The sequence below is a fragment of the Mixophyes fleayi genome, chromosome 8 (assembly GCF_038048845.1).
Source record: "Mixophyes fleayi isolate aMixFle1 chromosome 8, aMixFle1.hap1, whole genome shotgun sequence".
In the NCBI taxonomy this organism is placed as follows: Eukaryota; Metazoa; Chordata; class Amphibia; order Anura; family Limnodynastidae; genus Mixophyes; species Mixophyes fleayi.
This window is the reverse complement of record NC_134409.1, coordinates 73,050,422-73,071,945: the sequence shown is the minus strand read 5'-3', so window position 1 is coordinate 73,071,945 and position 21,524 is coordinate 73,050,422. Positions and strand designations below refer to the sequence as shown.

At 37.9% G+C, this 21,524-nt stretch overlaps 1 protein-coding gene across 7 annotated transcripts in view; it reads left to right on the top strand.

Moving 5' to 3' along the window:
* The window catches only part of PDE4DIP (phosphodiesterase 4D interacting protein), a 309,241-nt gene extending 287,922 nt beyond the window's left edge, over nt 1–21,319 (top strand). For all 7 annotated transcript variants that reach the window (XM_075182734.1, XM_075182733.1, XM_075182729.1 and 4 more), the window contains 5 exons: nt 1,898–2,115; nt 7,262–7,405; nt 16,040–16,178; nt 17,947–17,993; nt 21,115–21,319. In XM_075182734.1, the coding sequence (XP_075038835.1) occupies nt 1,898–2,115; nt 7,262–7,405; nt 16,040–16,178; nt 17,947–17,993; nt 21,115–21,144 (578 nt within the window). In that variant the 3' untranslated portion in view covers nt 21,145–21,319. The remainder of the gene's footprint in view (nt 1–1,897; nt 2,116–7,261; nt 7,406–16,039; nt 16,179–17,946; nt 17,994–21,114) is intronic.
* The last annotated feature ends 205 nt before the right edge of the window (nt 21,320–21,524 follow it).

Here is a 21,524-nt window from a genome sequence, read left to right as displayed (position 1 = left end):
CAGAAAAAAGGGATAGTTTCATACCTGTAATTTAGACATAGGAGGCCTGAGTCATTAAAGGACGTATCTCTATTTTTTGTGCATATTGTACGCAATTCCCTTCTGCATATGCCCAGAACAAGGACGCTCAGCCATCAACAAAAGCAAGTCCGCTGCGTATGCCAATGTAAATGACAGTTACTACGGCCTATGATTTTGGGGAGTGAACAGGGCAGGGAAGGGGCGTGTGCCCGTACTCAATGCACAATGTGGGCGTGCCAAACTGAAGCAAATGCAGCCACGTCAAAATGAAGCTCTGTGTTTGTGAAAGTTTCTTGTTTTTCTGCCGTATCTCTTGCACCAACTAAGGGTCTAGTCTAAATCCTTGGTCAGTATCGTATATTTTATGTACAATAGACATTAAGGACAGTCTGATAAATGTTTTTCAATGGGAAAAAAAATAAATATAAAAAAGTTTGTTTTTTTTCTTACAGTTTCCATTTCTAGTCATAAATGACTATATTATTGTCCGGTAACATTAATTGAGGTTTTTTTTTCTGTGCATTCTTTTGATATTTCATATTCCACATATGTATTGTACTCATCCTACAGTGTCTGGTCTTGTAGAGCAGAGTGAACCTACACCCATAGTCAACACCACACTGACTCCGGGGGTAAATGTATCAAGCTGAGAGTTTACCGGCGGGTTTCAAAACTCAATCAGATTCTAGCTATCATTTATTTAGTACATTCTACAAACTGACAGTCAGAATCTGATTGGTTGCTATAGCCGACATCTCCACTTTTCAAACCCGCCGGAAAACTCCCAGCTTGATACATTTACCCCCAGAAGTACGCAGAGCCAATTTACGTGCCATTGAGAACAACTGCACGATGCGCTCAGAATGCGTGCCTTAATGACTCAGGCCAAGGTGCAGGTAGTAAAAAAATAACTACTGTTTGCTTTTCAAAGCATTTTTTTAATGTTAGGTGTTTCAAGTCTACCTAAATATCATATCTCGCTTTTTGGATAAATAAATGGAGTCTTTTAATAAAATGTTCCAATGGTTTCTAATACAAATTAATTTTTTTTTTGTTACAATTAGATCATGAAATAAATGGAATTGATTTCTCGCCATTTCTTTTATTTATAATGTCATAAACCATTTGGATGTCCTGGGTTTTTAAATCTTTGAGCACAAACTAATAACTGTACCTCACAGTTTTCAATAGTTCTCCAATTCCTCTTAATCTAACATAATTGAGAGAAGTGAATGTTTGTTTTCCACTTCATCAGGTGGACGTTTTAAATTTTATATTGCTTTTAGTAGCCATGTGTTCTATATAATTCCTAGTGGATTACCCATTACCATATTACCTGATTGAATAAATTCTATATCAATAAAATCTAACTTTGTAAATTGTATATGTAGATTTTAAATTAATATCAGTATTTGTAATATGCTCCACAAAATAGCTAAAATCCTTAGGTGTACACTCCAAATTATTGGATGGGTAAATGGATGACAAGCACTTCAGTTGTAACTTTTTTCCCACAATCACATCAGATACATCAAATGAGCCACCCTAGAAGGAATATATTGATTTGAAATTCTGGCATTTATGTGCAGATATTCATGGTTGCTGATTCATTTTAAAAGAGCCTAACTCAATGCACAACAAACTTTTTTAATTTTTATTGTTTCCATCTTTAATGTGAAATTCTTATATTTAATACTCATACTACTATACATAGTAATATTTAGCACCAAATGTAGCTGCAATCCAGATTTATTTTTTTCTTGTAGTTTTTTAGAATCGTAAACAATTGAATTACACATCTACTGTACAAGTATCAGAGTTCAAGATCACTTTGATCTTTTAATTGGAGTCTTTTAAACTTGAATTCTCGTTTCAGATATGTGTTGCCATTCAAGAACTGTAAGAACCTTACAACAATCTCATTCTTCAGATGGGGTACTTACTAAGAAAAATGAAATTTATATCATTGGTAACCTTGATGATTTCAGTGCTTTGAAAAAGAACATATTGGAGGAGAAGGCAATGCTATATAAAATGGAGACTTATATGCAGTCATATTTTCATATACCTTCCTTTGAAACCCATGAAAACAAGGTACAATTCATGTAAGAGGCCTTAAGCCAGTAAAAGAATAAATTGCATAGAAAGTAGATACAGTTGTTAAATAAAAGTTTAAAGAGGTGTTACAACTCTTCCTGTGTTTTGTATCTAGCAGCAGTACCTTATACCACCAGAGGTGCTGCTGTTCTGTTCCTAAACTCTTCAGCATGCCTGAAGGAGTTAATCTTCTTGCCTGAGGCCTAATTAGAACTGCACCTGTCACACTGCTTTAAATACCTGCCTCAAGCTGTGCTCTGTGCAGTTCATCCCGTTTGTTCCTGGCTGCTGCTAACCTGCTCCTGTGTTATCTGATATATACCTGCTGGACTGGACTGAACTTCTGTGTTTGACCCCTGCCTGTACCTTGGACCTTGCCTGCTTGCCTGAGACCCCAAATCATTTGCCTGTACCTTGGACCTTGCCTGCTTGCCTGAGACCCTGAATCATTTGCCTGTACCTTGGACCACGCTGTTTTGCCTGTTGCCCTGACCTTTTGGCCTGACTTCTGGACCTTGATTATTTGCTTGTGTCAGTTACTTTGCCTGGACTCTGTTTGCTTCCTGGAGACTTTTGCATCTTGGAACTGGGTAACTCACCATTCTTATCCCTGCATTCAAACTACATTAGCATTCTGTGGAACCTGTTATTTCTGTGTACCTTCCTGCCATACCTGTTCATGTTTATGTTGGGAGTTATACCTGTTTATGAAAACCTGCATGTTCATTGAACCGAACCCTTGCTTATATATTTTGCTGGAATAAAGACATTTGTATTATACTTCCGTGGCTGCTTGCTGAGTTTACTAGGAATCGTAACATGATGAACTGCCATACAATCTAGGCCTGCTGACTGCACGCCCTCTGCTTAGTCCCGGGATTCCTAGTATTTTTGTATTGAACTCTGTGTTTGGCTATTGAGACCATGTCACTTAATCCACAACTACAAATACTGCAGATGGACATTATTCAGCTCCGCTATCAAATCATACAGGTATCCACTCTACTCCAAGAACTGCTTAAAACCCTTCCTCCTGCTTTTTCTGACAGTGGTGCTGCATCTATGGTACTGCCTGCGGTCCCTACCATTAGGGATTCTAAACGACCAAGCTACCTGCGTCCCCATCTCACTGAGGAGGAACGATGGCGCAGAAGGATTGGTAAACTATGCCTCTACTGCGCCAGTGGCGAACATTTCTTACAAGGCTGTCCGCTCCGCTGACCACAACATCCTAAGGAGCAGCCTTCAGTGTGCTCCTCTCCAGACCCTGGATTGTTCTGCACGTCACCTCCTGTTGCTTTACTTCAGTCTAATCTGCCAGTTCCAGTTGCCACCTGTCCTGCGGTGCCAGTTCCAGTTGCCGCCTGTCCTGCAGTGCCAGTTCCAGTTGCCGCCTGTCCTGCGGTGCCAGTTCCAGTTGCCGCCTGTCCTGTGGTGCCAGTTCCAGCTGCTGCCTGTCCTGTGGTGCCAATTCCAGCTACCGCCACCACTGAGTCTCCTGCCGCTGTGTCCGTCTCTGTGTCCGCTGTGTCCGGCTCTGTGTCCGCTGTGTCCGGCTCTGTGTCTGCTGTGTCCGGTCCTGAGTCCGCTGTGTCCGATCCTGAGTCCGCTGCCTCTACTCCCGAGTCTTCAGCAGCTGCCTCTACTCCCGAGTCTTCAGCCGCTGCCTCTACTCCCGAGTCTTCAGCCGCTGCCTCTACTCCCGAGTTTTCAGCCGCTGCCTCTACTCCCGAGTCTTCAGCCGCTGCCTCTACTCCCGAGTCTTCAGCCGCTGCCTCTACTCCCGAGTCTTCAGCCGCTGCCTCTACTCCCGAGTCTTCAGCCGCTGCCTCTACTCCCGAGTCTTCAGCCGCTGCCTCTACTTCCCGAGTCTTCAGCCGCTGCCTCTACTCCCGAGTCTTCAGCCGCTGCCTCTACTCCCGAGTCTTCAGCCGCTGCCTCTACTCCAGAGTCTCCAGTTCCAGAGGGGCGCTGCCCTTAAAGTCTGCTCCAGAGGGGGGTCTGCCCTTAAATTCTGCTCCAGAGGGGGCGCTGCCCTTACAGTCTGTTCCAGAGGGGGCGCTGCCCTTACAGTCTGCTCCAGAGGGGGCGCTGCCCTTACAGTCTGCTCCAGAGGGGGCGCTGCCCTTACAGTCTGCTCCAGAGGGGGCGCTGCCCTTACAGTCTGCTCCAGAGGGTGCGCTGCCCTTACAGTCTGCTCCAGCGGGGGCACTGCCCTTACAGTCTGCTCCAGAGGGGGCGCTGCCCTTACAGTCCGCTCCAGAGGGGGCGCTGCCCTTACAGTCCTCACCAGAGGGGGCGCTGCCCTTACAGTTTGCTTCAGAGGAGGCGCTGCCCTTACAGTCCGCTCCAGAGGGGGCGCTGCCCTTACAGTCCGCTCCAGAGTTGCCTGTCCATGCGGTTCAGCCCGAGTTGCCTGTCCATGCGGTTCAGCCCGAGTTGCCTGTGCATGCGGTTCAGCCCGAGTTGCTTGTGCATGCGGTTCAGCCCGAGTTGCCTGTCCATGCGGTTCAGCCCGAGTTGCCTGTTCATGCAGTTCAGCCCGAGTTACCAATTGGTGCTGTCTGCTCTGAGGCATCTCACAGTGCTGTCTGCTCTGAGGCATCTCACAGTGCTGTCTGCTCTGAGGCATCTCACAGTGCTGTCTGCTCTGAGGCATCTCACAGTGCTGTCTGCTCTGAGGCATCTCACAGTGCTGTCTGCTCTGAGGCATCTCACAGTGCTGTCTGCTCTGAGGCATCTCACAGTGCTGTCTGCTCTGAGGCGTCTCACAGTGCTGTCTGCTCTGAGGCGTCTCCCAGTGCTGTCTGCTCTGAGGCGTCTCACAGTGCTGTCTGCTCTGAGGCATCTCACAGTGCTATCCAGTCGGTGGGCTGTGCCCAGTCCAGGCTTCCCGTCAAGTGTGCCCAACTTGCTGTCCCAGCCGGGGACTCTCCAGAGACTGCTGCACAAGCTGGGAACTCTTCAGAGTCTGCTATTGAGCCTGAACGCCCAAAGGCTTCTTCTGAATCTTCAGAACCTCCTCCAGTCTTCTTTGACGGAGACCTGAAACAATTTGCTTTAGTCCTTCAAGTTTGTATAAAGCAATTTGAAGAATTTCCAGGATATTTCTCTGACCAATTTAACCAAGTTGGTACGATTATCATGAATTTCAGAGGGGAGCCGCAGACTTGGGCTTTTTCCCTTCTTAAATCTGATGATCCCATTACCCACAACACCATGGACTTTATAAATGCAGTCTGTCAGAAATATCTTTCATCTCCAGTAAAGTCACCTGATTGGGGTCTCTCTATGCCACCTCAGTCTCCACAAGCATCAACCTTGGTGACTGGCTTTTTAGGCATATCGCCATCTTCTAATAGAATAAAAGGTCCTATCCCGACATTTGGCTGGGACTCAGACTCTGAAAGTGAATTCGTTGAAGATACAAGAGACTTAGTGGACGAACTTGCCATTTCTTCTTTTGCTTTTGAGGAATTGGGTCTTCTCTGTACTCCTTTGGAGAAGTGCCCAATTGGATCTTCAGGAAGATCCCATAAAAAGAAAAAAAAGAAGAGGAGGAAGACCTGAAGGGAGCTTGTATGGAGCGTCTGGAATCCGCTCCTTAAAGGGGGGACTATGTTACAACTCTTCCTGTGTTTTGTATCTAGCAGCAGTACCTTATACCACCAGAGGTGCTGCTGTTATGTTCCTAAACTCTTCAGCATGCCTGAAGGACTTAATCTTCTTGCCTGAGGCCTAATTAGAACTGCACCTGTCACACTGCTTTAAATACCTGCCTCCAGCTGTGCTCTGTGCAGTTCATCCCGTTTGTTCCTGGCTGCTGCTAACCTGTTCCTGTGTTATTTGATATATACCTGCTGGACTGAACTTCTGTGTATGACCCCTGCCTGTACCTTGGACCTTGCCTGCTTGCCTGAGACCCCCGAATAATTTGCCTGTACCTTGGACCACGCTGTTTTGCCTGTTGCCCTGACCTTTTGGCCTGACTTCTGGACCTTGATTATTTGCTTGTGTCAGTTACTTTGCCTGGACTCTGTTTGCTTCCTGGACAGACTTTTGCATCCTGGAACTGGGTAACTCACCATTCTTATCCCTGCATTCAAACTACATTAGCATTCTGTGGAACCTGTTATTTCTGTGTACCTTCCTGCCACACCTGTTCATGTTTATGTTGGGAGTTATACCTGTTTATGAAAACCTGCATGTTCATTGAACCGAACCCTTGCTTATATATTTTGCTGGAAAAAGACATTTGTATTATACTTCCGTGGCTGCTTGCTGAGTTTACTAGGAATCGTAACGAGTGGTAGTAAATCCCCAGCCACAGAGAAGTATTTGTATCAATGTAAAAGCCATTTAGGGTTGGATGTGAGCCAACTATATGACATTTTGGGCGGGTACATCTTGCTCCTGGTCACATTGCAATAAATGTAATATGGCTGAGATTTCCACCCTCTTTAAACACCTTTTATTAATTCTAAATCTTAAAGTGAAATTGTAAAAATGAAGTGTGGTAACCAATACAGTAATTTTTTGCAATGTTAATTTGTTCTTTAACACTTACAGATATAGTATATGTTTGCACGAAACTAAAGTCAAAATAAAAAAATGTAGCAGGTAAAAAAACAAAATAAACAAAAATGAAGAGACAAGTTGTAGAAATATGTTGGAAATGTAAGACAAAAATCAGCTGTTGGTATCTAAAGATTTTATATAATTGGTAGTTAAAATCCTATTAATTTCAAATGCCCAAAAAATATCCAATGCCATTGAAGGCCCAAGCTAGTTAGGCCATTGACTTAAACGTACCCATTAATGTGATGACTGCTTTTGTCAAAACTAAATACCCTATCCAAAGCCATAGAAGTCCAGTTGCACACATTTCCACACGAGTTTGACTGGTGATGGGACTTCCATTAAGAACTGGAGAAGATATGAATCAGAGTGGAAAGATTACATTACAGTATTTCTGAATGTCTTTAAAAAGTGACCATTGACAGACAAAATTAGGCTAGCAAATATTGTTATTTCTAACATGGTGCTGTTTAGAAATTTTTGATACATATTGTAGTACTATGAATTTAGATTTTATTATTTTAAATGTTAGTTCTTAATATTATATTCTCCGCTGGCTTCTAAGGTGTTGGATTATGGAGACATTAAGAAATTGTTTTCTGCTACCAGAACCTTGCAAAATATTCTTGATGAATCAAATTCTCTACTTAATATGTTCTGGAGAGCATCAATTCCTAATGCACAAATCATTGCTCAACAAAAGAAACAGGTAACTCATGTTTGGCTGCTAGAATGTCCGTTAACAAAATGTTAAAAATGTAATTTCATTTTTGAAGTCTCTGTAAACTAACTTAATTTCTAAAAATAGTAAATGGCATGTGCAAATGTTGGTGGTATCCTGTTAATCAGATCTCAATGATACGATATTTGGCAGAAATTGTAGCTCTTAAACATTTCTTGTAGTCAGCTAAAGATTTGTAAAAGCTCCTCAGTAAATAAATAGTATTTGAGCATTACACTTTGCAGACATATATTATGCTGAAATGTGTACCTTGAAGAGGTTGTATTCATTTCTTTTCACTTTCAGAGATGCAGTGAAATCAGGTAATGTTTAAATATGGATAAAATTGTCATAGAAATCCAAAGATCTACCATGAATCTGCTCCACGAACCTCATGGGTTGACTCACCTTACTAAATCAGTCTGACCTGTGTAGTTCACAATATAGTAATTCTTTGGCAAAGGAACATAAATATAATGCACAATAAATTAATATGAATCATCATCATCATCATCATCATTTATTCATATAGCGCCAACATATTCCGTAGCGCTTTACAATTGGGGACAAACATAATAAACTAATAAACAAACTGGGCAAAACAGACAAAGAGGTGAGAATGAATGAGTCTCATAACTATTTATAAACTAATCTTAGCACTTGATCTCAATAAAAAATTGTATCCAAAAACTAGATTCATTCCTATAAAAGGTCCTAAAATCCTCCCTAGTGTAAGTTCAGCAGCTGGGTACTATATGGGTAATTTATGAGACACTGTAGACTTGCATTGAATATATATGGGTGCAAGTCTGCCTACTTGTCTGCCAAATTCATTTCAAGTAAGTAGCGCACCCCTCCAGGAAAATGGGCTGTATGGAGACAGTAAAAACATTACATGAAAGACCAACATACTAACACTTTAGGGCTACAAACTTCATTTTTATCAACTTATTTGTATTTTTCTAAAAACTGCCTGGTTTATAGCTTAAATTAATTATATTATCCAGGAGACATCGGGAATGTCATTTTTACATGTGTCACCTTTGTGTGCTTGATCATTTTTATTATATCGTTAGAAAAGCACTTTTCCACAGAAGTGAAACTGCAAGGTGCGAAGTGCATTTCACTTTAGGCAAGTCTGGGAGGAGAAAGTCAAGTATCAGTGGATAAATTCACTTGTGACAAATGGGTACAATATTGAGTTCAAAAGTTCCCTTTGATGTTGTTTTAGTCACTCAAAAATTCCAGGCAGATGGGGAAAGAGCTACTTCAGTGTGTCACATTCCTGTTTTGTTAGCAAACCAGTGTTCAGGTGTCACAAGCAGAAATATTCCATAGCTGCTATTTTCATAGTAAGAAAACCTTCAGTGAGTTTAGACCAATAATGGAATCAAACAACTTGAATCTCTGGCGCTAATATGGACCGTATATAACTAATATTAATAAAGAACCTCAGAATCGAATGCAGCAACTCAAAAAGAGGCAGTGTTAAACCTCTAAGAATATATAACAAAACAGAGATTAAGAGTTGCGCAGAGTCACCGAATCAATGTTTAATAAATTGAACAAATATATAAAAACAATAAAAAACAATATAAATGTGTGTATATATATATATATAATCAAAATAATGAATATAAACCCATATATTAGCATAGGATGACAGAAATAAAAATTACAATGTGGCAGAAAATTAACACAAAATAGGCATGTAGAGAATAACCAAAAGAGCAAACTTTCATGCGAAAGGTAATAAATTACACAGCATTAAGAACATCATGTGGGTTCTGTTGGGAAATTATATATGCACCAGGTCTCAATTTTTAGAAGAAATATATGTAAATCTCCAACTCATGAAGTATAGACATCAAAAATTTATCCGGATTAGGTGTTGAACAAAAAGTATATAACGATGTCCCTTATAAAATTCTAGTCAGAACGTATATATGCAAGCAAAAGAGTCTTTTTGGGTATAAACCCCTAAGGGTTATATATACACATCCGCTGAGGTGAGAGGAAAAATGTACTCCTTTATATATATATATATATATATATACATTTATATTGGCTTTTATATATTTGTTCAATTTATTAAACATTGATTCTGTGACTCTGCGCAACTCTTAATCTCTGTTTTGTTATATAGACCAATAATGGACCTGAAAAACATAACATGCATCTATGGGTTTAGAGACCATTTTTGCGATGGTTCAAATGGCACCCTGGATGACATTGCTAGACCTGGCCAAGGCATGTTTTTTATGTCCCAGTTTTTCAGACTAAAATATATTTTCAATTTGCCTTTGCAGATTTTCAGTTTTTAATTTCATTGCCTGAAATGCAGTCTCTAAAACCTTTCCAAAAATTGTAGCAAGTCTGAGAGAGAAATTAAGCAGAATGTGCCATTATTTGTAGGACAAACTGTTTTTAACAGACAATCTTAATCTATATTTAAAACACTGGAACCAAGATCTGTTCTCCACCAGTCCGGCTGGTGAGTCAACTGGAAATAAACCTACCAGCTCAACTTTTTGTGGGTCAGGGAAAGCTGTTCATAGATCTGGGGGTAAATGTATGAACATGCGGGTTCTTTAACACCCGCGTGTTCGGCGATTAAATTTCAAGCGGCGCTGCATTGTAAAGGGAAACTTCCCTTTACAATGCAGCGCCGCTTCAAATTTAATCGCCGAACACGCTGAACACGTGGGTGTTGAAGAACCCGCATGTTCATACATTTACCCCCTGGTCACAGTCTTTCCCAGCTCATAAGGCAAATACAATTTGAGAATTGACCTTGCAGATTATGCAAAAGGTTTTTGGGAGTACATATATCCTAAGGTGAAGGAAGCCAGGTGTCGTCTGATGTTTTTCAAACCAATTGTCTCAGCTGGTGTGATCACCAGAATTTATTACTAAAGAGCGAATTATCTCTCTGGGCAAATAACAGTTTCAGGTGGTGGACAAAAGCTGACAGCCTTGGAAAGTGCAGGTCTTTGATTCCTGGCAAATGGGTGACAATTAAATCAGGAATAGATGGGGAGCACATTGCCTAGGAAATATTAAGCTCATTTTGTCGCTGTGACTGGATCACTGGATAATAATTTATTTGTGGCTGGATCATGTGAAATAATTTATTGTAGAAATGTATTTCACTCAGAGGTGCAGGCACCAATGTATAATTTGAAATGCACTTATCGTGTTACATTGGGATGTGTTTTGTATGGAAGTGTCATTGTTTGGGTTTGTAAGGTTGCTAGAGGAAATCTCCAATTAGGCATATGTGGGGAGGGAGTCTGATAGCAGGAAATGCTAACTAAGTTTTTTGATGAAGTGTCAAATGCCTGCTCTGGCCAAAGGCCCAGCAGAGGGTTGTTACTCTGTGGCCTTTAGTCCAGAGTGTTCAAACCTTTCTGAACATTGTAAACAACATGTGATGCAGGAAATCACAGCAAGTTATAGGATATCACAGATAAGTGTAAATATTGTTAGCTTTTAATTGCATGTAAATCCATGTTTGCATAAACAAATTGCATCCTGATTCTAAAAATAACTCAGACCTCAAGGGGGCTGACTTATCCAGTGATTTTGCGCTTTAATGTGTAGAAAAACAGCACTGTTTTGTATTAAAAGTTGTTCTTCTGATTTCATCTGACCTTAGCACTGGTAGCTCCAATCAGTGTGACTGCAAATAAACATCACTTGCTTCAAAGACCTGCTTTAAAATATCTTCCATGGTAAAAATCCTGTGACCTACAGATTAGACCCAAAATGTAATCCGTTCCCGACTGTTTCTGAGGTTTGGACCAAGCTTTTCAGGTACTACCTCTCTGCCTGCTACCCTGCAGCTCTGGTCAGTGTGATAGGGCAGGGGGGATCCATCCACAGCAACCCTGATCCATAATAAGAGGTCAGGAGTACCAGTCCATGTACACCAGTAACAGTGTACACTCTCCGCGTCAGTTACCTAGAAGAAACCCGGTACTGGATGCCGGAAAGGAGTCCGGTGGTGGCAGCATTTGTAAGCCCCTCCTTCTGTGGCAAGAGGGTGCAAACAAATGGGAACGATGGCAAAGTAAGCCCAGCCGGTTCCTAGCAGCAACAGACAGTGTGGGATAGGTGATAGCAGGATTTACAGCAAGCCATCATAGCGCTTTAAATATATTACAATAAAGCAGGAATGTATAAAAACACCAAATACATTACATTTTCGCTAGCGCTTCACATGGGCCCAGGGTAAGATACAGTCATGTTGTCTATTGTCAGGAAGAGAAGACAAAATGGCCCAGAGAAGCTTGCTTATATGCAGCTTCAGTTAACAATAAAACACTAACGATGTCACTATGTAAACCGATAACACTTAGAGAGGTCTTCATTGGTCCAGAGTTAACGATGTTCCAGTTGTCTGCTGGTCATAGGTCAGTTCAATGGATTGGCCAGCTTACTCCAACAGCTGAGCACATGTTGTGCCTAAGGGAACTGACTTAAACCAGTTTTTACAAAGCGATTTTCATTCCAACCACAATATCATTATGAGCTTTATTCCTTTATCTCCCATAACTAGCGATCGCAGGAAGCGTTCGCTTCACGGATAGTAGTGGATTCATCATGGTAATGTATAGATCAAAATGATACTAAACATGATACCTGTAATATATTATCATTTATGTATAAATAATCTCTAATACATTTCACTAACAAATAAATGTGGATTGGAACCTTAATAAATGTATATTATTTACAATTGTCAGTGCGAATGTAAATGTGTTTGTTAATAATTTGTGCGATTGCATCATACCACGTGGTGTACTAATCGCAATCGCACGGTAAAACAAAATTAATTAATTAATCCAATTATTTTACTTTCAAAAAGGGGAACATAGGAAAGATAGGAACAATACATCAGCCATGTATTATCACACATAATGAGATACAAGCAGCCCTGATGAACCCCAGAGCCCTTTCTCTCTAAATTAAGAGATCTCGGGTGAAAAGTCAAATGGACAACAGGGCAGCAATCTTCTACATTTTAAATCAAGGTGGTACTCACCTTTCTGCAGGAAGTAGCTCCAAGTATTATATATGTTTCCACCAATTCCATTAATCCTCAGAGTGCTTCAGAACATCTAATTGGAAAAGCTGGAAGCACCTTTTGCCTTGCCGGACCATAGTATACACTTATTTTGGAATTACCCACCCAAGCTATTTCTCAAATTCACAGATTTTCTGCAGAAGTCCAATTCAACACAACAATCTACAATCTATATTAATGGCATGGCAGACTGATAAAAAATAAATTAACAAAACTGGGGTGGTTGAGATGTTGTTACAATTCAGAAGATTTTCCACAAATTTTATTTACTTCAGAATATGGGGAAAGTTTTTTCTTTTGCAGTGCTGTCAGGTTTTGATTCTTACATCATCAACTTCAATAAAGTGTTCTACAGATGAGACTTAGTTTTACCTCTATTAAAGTAAAAATGACATTATTGGTGATATACAATTTACAATGTTCAATGGGTCTCTATTCCACTAGTGGTGCAATACGTTAATGCAGCAACTAAAGTAAGACCAACTTTGAATTCTCATTTCCCTAAACAGGATATGCATCTGTGTCTAGAGACTTTTCTACAGCCAATAATGAAATATTAAGGCATGTCTAGTCAGGTATTGGCGTGCTTTCAATAACTTTCTTCCAGGATAAAGTGGTACAGAGGCCATAGGAAGACTTAATTCTGAAAGTGGCCACCTATTTCCATGTTAAGCTAGTGCTTCTAGTCTTTTATTCCAGATCCTCAATCACATTAATAATAACATCATGAAGAATAGTGGCATTTCTGATATGCCTTACATTTGGTCACAATATTAAAATACTATGCAGACAGTATACATAGACCTGGGCACTATCTGTGTGGGGTTTGTAATTTCTTAACTTGTTTGTATGGGTTTCCTCCAGGTACTCCGGTTTTCTCCCACAGTCCAGTCCACTTATAGATTAATTGGCATCTGATAGAATGGTGTGTGTTTGTGTGGTAGGAACTTATATTATAAGCCTCAAAGGGGCAGAGACGGATATGAATGACTAAATATCCTTTGTACAAGACTACATAATATGATTGGCACTATATAAATAAACAATGATAATAATAATAATAAATAAAAAGGACAAGCACAAACTTCCCCAAGTATAGCCAGTTGGATAGTGACACTAATTCAAATGGTTTATAAATGAAAGATTTCAGACTAGATGTGTATAAGCTTCACAGGCCACTTTGCTAAGGTATCTCCAGAAGTCATATATAAGACAACTAACAGGGCTTCAAAAAATACTTATCACTACAAGATCAATGTGACAACTCTATCTATAGTTTGATTTGGGAAGAGTTTTCTATCGATTCAGAATACTTTTTTGCAAGTATCTTTTCACACATTAACTAGTACGTTCACATCAGTATGCCACCTTGGGGGTCACCAAGAAAAGGGAAAATTGTTATGAGATGCTTTCCGTACTTCTCTTTTCCTGGTGGTCCAGGAAGCATAAACTCCTCCCCCTTTAAAATGTCAACTCTATAATTATATTTAGAATGGAAAGGAGGTAGAGGTGGAGATTTTTATGTCTTGGAGAGAGGGACACCTCTGGATTTAAGGCAGTAACATGCTATCTTGTTAGGATAAACGGGGAAGGTAAATTAAGGTAAGTATCTGAAAAAAAAATCCCTTTTTGTGTTATCATGATTTTGGAGTTTTATAGAGCATGGATTTGCAGGCCAAAAAAACATTTTCTGGCAATGAGAGGAGATGAGTGGATTGAGGATGTTTCTTGCTAAGTCAGATTAGGCACATCAGTGCATCAACACCCCTAATTTTGCAATGAAATATATAAACAGGATTTTATTGTGTAGCATGGGATTTTTTGACTAAGATAAGAGGGTGCACAGCCTTTTTTATCCCACAAAAAGTCTTGAATTCTCTTGGACTTATAGCAGGATGCACTTTGTATTTCGCAGATGCACTACTGAGTGAAAGCGCTCTTCAACCTATTTCATGAAAATGTAAAAAAAACACACATAAAGTGACATATGTGATAGAGACAGTTTCAATAGCCCCTCACTTTCACTTAATTGAAGACAAACAATAAGGCTAAACCAAGCAGTATGTCAGGAGAAAATTATAAAAGTTCAAATTAATGACATTGTATTTTTATAGCATCACCCAACCACAAAACTTGATTACTCCTCCAAAGAAAATACTCACACACTTTGAGCACATAAAAAGAATTACAGGCCTATACATTTTGCTTTTTCGTACATGTGAACTTACCTTAAGCGGTTTAAGGTATTTTATAGTAAACAACTGGTTTAATGTATAACTCTGAAAGTTAAGGGACAATTCTCATTCAACAGACCTCTGTAGAGAAAGGAGGGGGAGAATGAATACAGCTCCCTCACCTGTATCCTGCAACTGGATCCCACCTGATCCTTATCCATAACCCACCTGGCTTTAACTTGAGAACAATGCATAACAGCATCACTGCAATAACAACAAACACATTTTTACAATGGGTAATATAGAATGAAAAAGTCTCCTATATAGGCATGGCTAAAATGTCCACTTATCCACATGTAATTAGACAGTGCATTTGCACTTTGGTAAGCTGGGGAACATTAACAGCGTTATTAAAAGTACATGTTGTTATGGTCCATATTTGTGAGAAACAAGGGACAGGCTGGTTAAGGTGATATCAAACTTGTTTCGTCACAAGATCAAATATTGCATTAGAAATGAAAATGTGCTCACCTTCAGGTAATGGTAAGTGCAGAACTATGTTTCAGTTGTTGCTGAAAGGAAGGGAAACAGACATTCCGGCAGGATATGCTTTTCATGAGGGTCACAGAAAAGATTAGATTATCCAAATGCAGCCATAATGTATAATTGATATTAACATATATTATAAATTAAAATTTTCCATTGATATCAGCGCAATTTGTGTTTTTAGAATTACAACCTAGTGAGTATACATACTAAAATATGGTCCAAGGGTGCTAACTATATGAAAATATCAAGATAATTAATAAGGCTTCTTGTGGTTTCAAAGAGCCGTCATCACATCAATAAAGTTAGGCAATTCAAATACTTTTTTGGCTTTAAAAATGACAAAAAATACCAAATAAAAATGAACAAATACGTTTATAAAACAAATACTCATATTTCAATCTAAAACATTAATATACATTAAAAACAGGATATAGCAGTGATACTCCAAACAGAATAGCAAATGTTAACCCACAAACAGAAAGAAGTAACGCATTGTAAGTTCATAATGGCTTAACATAATTATGACATCTTTTTAACATAATCATATTATTACATCCATATAAACTAATGTTATCTGTTACAGCATGCCCAAAATCATATTAGCAATTGTTTATTTGAATAATTAATTTGTAAATTATTAATTCAAAGGTGCTGTAGATTGAGACTGATTTACTCCATACTCAGCAAGTCTAAAAATGTAGTTAATCAAATCAGAAAAATGTCTTTAGTTGGGGTAATAACAATGGCTCATAAATGTCATGTAATATATCCATGCTGCAAAGTGTTAACAGTGTACTATTTCTGTGAAAGGAGCAGGCAATGAATGATGAGATTTGTACCCTAAGAAATAAATTAAAAGAGCTGGAGATACAGCTACAGAAATCTTCAGAAGACATGAAAAGGACTAATCTTGCAAAAGAAAGCATGGAGAAATTTATAACGAGAAAACGTATGTAGCATTTATTTTTATACTAATACTGAGTTATTTAATAAGGCCATGGAAATGCAGGGTCTGATTTATCTTCGGAAGTAAGTCCATTTGCGTGGTCTATCTTGCGTGAAACAGTTCTGGGCATGCTCAGAACCTTACTCCAATGAATGTATTTGCATGCATTTCAAATGACACGACTGTTTGTTTTATAAAATGTTATTTTTTAGCATGCTATCTGATGGGATTTTATATTACACATATGTGTGTGCATAGCCTGCACTCTGTTATGTCTGTCTACATACAGCAAGTAATGTTTCGCCAGAGCGTATTTATACCCAGATTCACATGGAAACATATCTTGAGATCTGCTTGTATTTGAATATGGGCATACATTCGTAAAAGTTACATGCATTTTTTTTTTACATGTAAGTTGCTTTCAGGCTATATCTGAAGATGAATCAGGCCTGCATTGTCCAAACATGTGCAACATTGCTTAGCAGTAGTATCAATGGGCATAATTCATTAAGGAACTTAGACAAGAAATTGAGTAAGTTTTCTTATTTAAGTTTTCTGGATGCAAGGGGTGCAAATTAGTTTATTATTTTGCACAATAGTTAAATACTGGCTGTTTTTTCATATATCACACAAATATCAACTTTAAATTTCAGTGTACAAATAAGCTATCAAGTATGTGTATGCTGCATGAAAAAACAGCCAGTATTTAACTTATGTGCAAAATATTAAAATAATTTGCACACCGTGCATTGTAACATGGTTTTGTCCAGAAAACTTAAGTAAGAAAACTTCTTCAATTTCTTGCCTAAGTTCCTTATTGAATCAGGTCCATTTTTATTAAGAGTATTGAAGATTTTGATGACTTAAGTTCAGTTTGTTAATACCATCTGAATATTGTGAACTATATCTTGCCATTTTTGTTATGGCCTTTTCGTTGCTTATTTTTAAAACACATCTCCCTGATAGTCTTTAGAAGAGTCATGTACAGTATAAGACATTTATATTATCATATTGATGGCATATATTAGACCTTAAAGCACTTTTTTATGTTATCATACTGCATATCAGTTACATTTTAATGATTGTATTGGCTCCACTTGTATAAATTATCAGCTAAATACAGACGCAACACCAAAATCAGATTTTTAAAGCAACAATCCCACATAGAAGATTTTATTCTGTGTATAGCAAGTTAAATACCATCAAAGCATGCGTCATTTTTCTTAGCTGTCTTACTAGGGACTCATTTGATTTACATGTTCAGGAAACATTACATATGGTAATATTTCACCACCTATTTTGAAATATAAGGATATTAGAAGTCACAGAGAACTTCTAAGACCATATAAAAACAATACAATAGAATACTGATTTCAGAACTTCATTACTCCTTGGCAGCTTCTAATATTCCTAAATTTTGCAATACAGGGTGTATTATTTCTTATATTAGTTTTAGTTTTCTACAAACCTTTTAGCAGCAATTGCTGTCTGATTGTGAAAGACTGCTGCATGTGTGAGGGGCTAGGCAAGGTTAAGTAAATGACCATATATAAAATTTATTTTCCATCTAAATACTTTTCAAAAATGTTGGGTTTAAAATTATGGAATTGAACCAGATGGTAGCTAGGTATATGAGTCACAGAAGTGTCATGCCATGGTGAGTTGCTGCTAGAGCTAATAGTATTGGTATCATGGCCACTGACCATTTTGCCGCTTTACTTGTTTGAGCTTAGTAAGCATTTAAATATTTGTTTGTGTCTTCTTTTTGCAGTTACAAGTACCTGTGGTATGCTGAAGAAAGCAAGATCAAATTTACAGGTAAAATATAAATTTCTATGTGAGATTTGTTAAAAACTTTTTCATTGAAAAATGTTCACTGTAAAAAATGTATGAAAAGATATGAAAAGCAGCAATTGTTTTGCATGCAATACACAAAAGGAAAAAGTAATAACTTAAGTTTTTCACAATTCGTATTGGACGGAAGAACAATTTTAAAGATTACTACATGAACACATCTTTATCTAAAAGGTCTTCATACGTATGTGCCATAACTGCATAAATCTAGGATGTAGGAAAACCAGGTAAAGGGTAAAACACAAATACGCTAATTAAATGTTAGAGAGAACATGAATTGTGTGCCCATTTAACTGGAGGTGCATTTTGTTTGTTCCTTTTAATTTTGTTCTTTATTTAGATTATACTAAATTTTATTATTTATCCCTTTGAAAAGTAGCACATCAAAGTGTAATGAGATTTCTGGTTGAATGAAAAGCAATTTTATATGGCCAATGTATAGCTGTAATACATGTACTGTGAGTTCCACATAGCTATCCTTTAGGGTGGACTTGGTTATTTAACTGTTTGAATTGATTATTACTTTGTGGTGATGGGTTTTCTGGAAACAAGCAAAGATAATTACCTTATGTATCAAGTACCCCCCTCCCACCCCCACTCTTACAGTGTAAGTTTATTTTGACAGGGCCATCTTTACATTCTGCTCCATGTCATAGTATGCAATTTATTTTTGTGGCATGATCCCATTAATGTATATCACTGTATAATATATCAGTGCATTATAAATAAAAGATAATAATAATAATAACCCAATTAATTAAATAAAATTATGGGAGGCAGTTAACTGAACAACATAACATGAGGGGGTGAGGTCAGTGAGGGAATAAAAAGTTGCTTATCACATTGGGGTACACAAACCATGTATTTAGTTGGGTTTGAGGTAATTCCAGACCAGTGCTGTTGGCAGTACATTGATGCTGGTGCTGCCACAGTTGGTGTGGGTGGTTATGGTGCTAGTATTGGAGCAGTATTCGTCAGCCTCCTCATTGGCTATGCCAGAAATCCATCCTTGAACAGCAGTTGTTCTTATTTGACATCTTGGGATTCTCCCTATCTGCAGTACATGACTGTAGTACAGTGAGGATGTTACAATGTTTCTATAAGAATATGTATTTTACATCCAGAAGAGCGTTGTAAGTTAATTTAGTGGTGTATATTTAATTATAATGAAAATAGATTATAGTTTAGTTCTTTATTTATTTTTTTGCTTAATGTCATATTCTCCATAATATTAATATCAAACACATATATGTTTTCTGCCCTGTTTTAGTGGAAAACAAGATTAAAAATATTAATCTTCTCAACAGTACTAATTTAGTACTACTAGTAGTTGCATACCTAATTCTGTTGTTGTGAATATGATTGGGAGTGGTATAATAGTCTGACAACTATCTGTCTAAATTGAATTGGTAGATACTAGCTAAAATGTCCATCTCACAAGTAGAAACTTGAGCATATGCTTTCCTTTACATCAGAAAACAGCAAAAAAGTTAGCAACAGTAATTTGCAAGTTATATTATCAAATAGGAATATAAATAGAGTTAAGAAAATAGGTACATGACAATATAACAAAAGCCAATACATTATTGGAGACACTGTTTTATTAAAAATGTTGTGATCCTGTATTTAAAGTTGAATTAAGTATCATAGTGTAAGCATTAATTTGTAAGATCTTAATTAACCCTTACCCTTTACCTTGGCATCCTATTCTTCCCTGTCCAGTACTGTTTTGTGTGTATTGGCAATACTGTTTGCCATTGAGAAGAACAATCTCTATTTTACCAGCCATTCAAGCTTTATCATTTTCGGTGTATTACAGGAGTGACACACGAGTCAGTCCATAGAGGGATGTGTGTAACATGCTCTCTATGTAAAACAAAGTTCATAAATACAACTTATTTTCTATATTTGGATAAAAATATTTTAGTGCGAGAAACTTTACATACAGTGGCCCTTGATGTTCTCTTTTTTAAATTCCATTCTACTAAACAAATGTCTGGTAATAAAGTAAAGTACTTCTATATGCAGTATGGAAGGGAAGAGTTGCAGATGGAGAACGTCTTATCTAATAACGGCAAAAACAATGATATTGCTTAAAATTAGCTGTTAAGCAGTAGCAGACAATGTCAAAGAATGCACAATATGTCTTTAAGTGCAAATGTTTATATATATATATATATATATATATATATATATATATATATATATATTTATCATGCTTGCCTACACGCCCGGAATGTCCAGGAGACTCTGAATTTCATGCAGTTCTCTGAACCCCAGGAGAGCAGGTCTGTCTTCTGGATCCCACTCACTTCCTAGTGAAGTGGACAGAATGGGGACATCAATGACTCCATTCTCAATGAATTGAATCATTTGGGCCACCACCACTGCGCTGCAATGACTCCAATTCTAAAATCAATGAATTAATATTCTGCAAGCAGCAGTGTGCATTTGTTCTGCAAAAACATGTTTTTCTATCTCCTTTAGCAATATACTTATGGCCAGACAGTGCTTTTCATATAATTGTCACACAAAGTGCAGTGTTTCTTAAATATGATCCTCATGACCCCTAACAATGCATGTTTTCTAGATCTCCTTGCTTTAGCACAGGTGTATCCATTACTGACTAACACATTGTAACAGATACACAGGTGGTATAATTATTTATCTTGTCAAAACCTGCACTGTTAGTGGTCCTGAGGAATGGGTTTGAGAAACACTGCTTAAGTGCTCGCTCTTTTCCAATTAGAAAAGTGCTAACAGTTCATACAGCTCAATCGCTTCTGTGCTAACATATTTAACTGAAGGGGGAACATTCATCAGTTATCACATGAGAGCAATTCAACTATTAAACTATGTTTTAGGAGTATAATTGTTCCTGTGTGAAAGGAGAGGAGCATTCACCATTCACTTCACTTTCTAAAACAGCTATGCTGGTGACTTTTTAGCTGGAACAGCTCTAGCATTCAGCACTTGTCTAACACCAACCTAAATTAGAAATTAGAATGTGCAAATAACTTCAAACTTATGAATTCAATGCAAATGCATGCAAATTGTTTAATATTGTTCTTTTCTTCAACTCTAGGTCAGATGCTACAATAAACTATTGTTTTAAGCTCCATTCAAAGGACAAATTGTCTGAAATCAAATAAATGAAGAATGAGGAGAAATTGGATTTTGCATGATTTATTTTACAAATTCAATACTAGAATTATTATGGAATAGTGTCAAAACATTTGCAACACTGCACTTAACACATGAAGTATGCAAATAAAAAATATTTATTGATATATCAATGGTTGCTAATTCTATTTTTTTAAATCTAGATATGAGGTTTATCACATTATGTATTTTTTCATCATTAAACATGTGTGGCACTCCAAGCAAAAGATGTTTGACAGCACATAGTATACATAAATGGATATGTAGAGCTTTGTGTAGTTAATAATTAGAGATGAGTGAAATCTTAAAAATTGTCTTCCAGATAAATAGAGG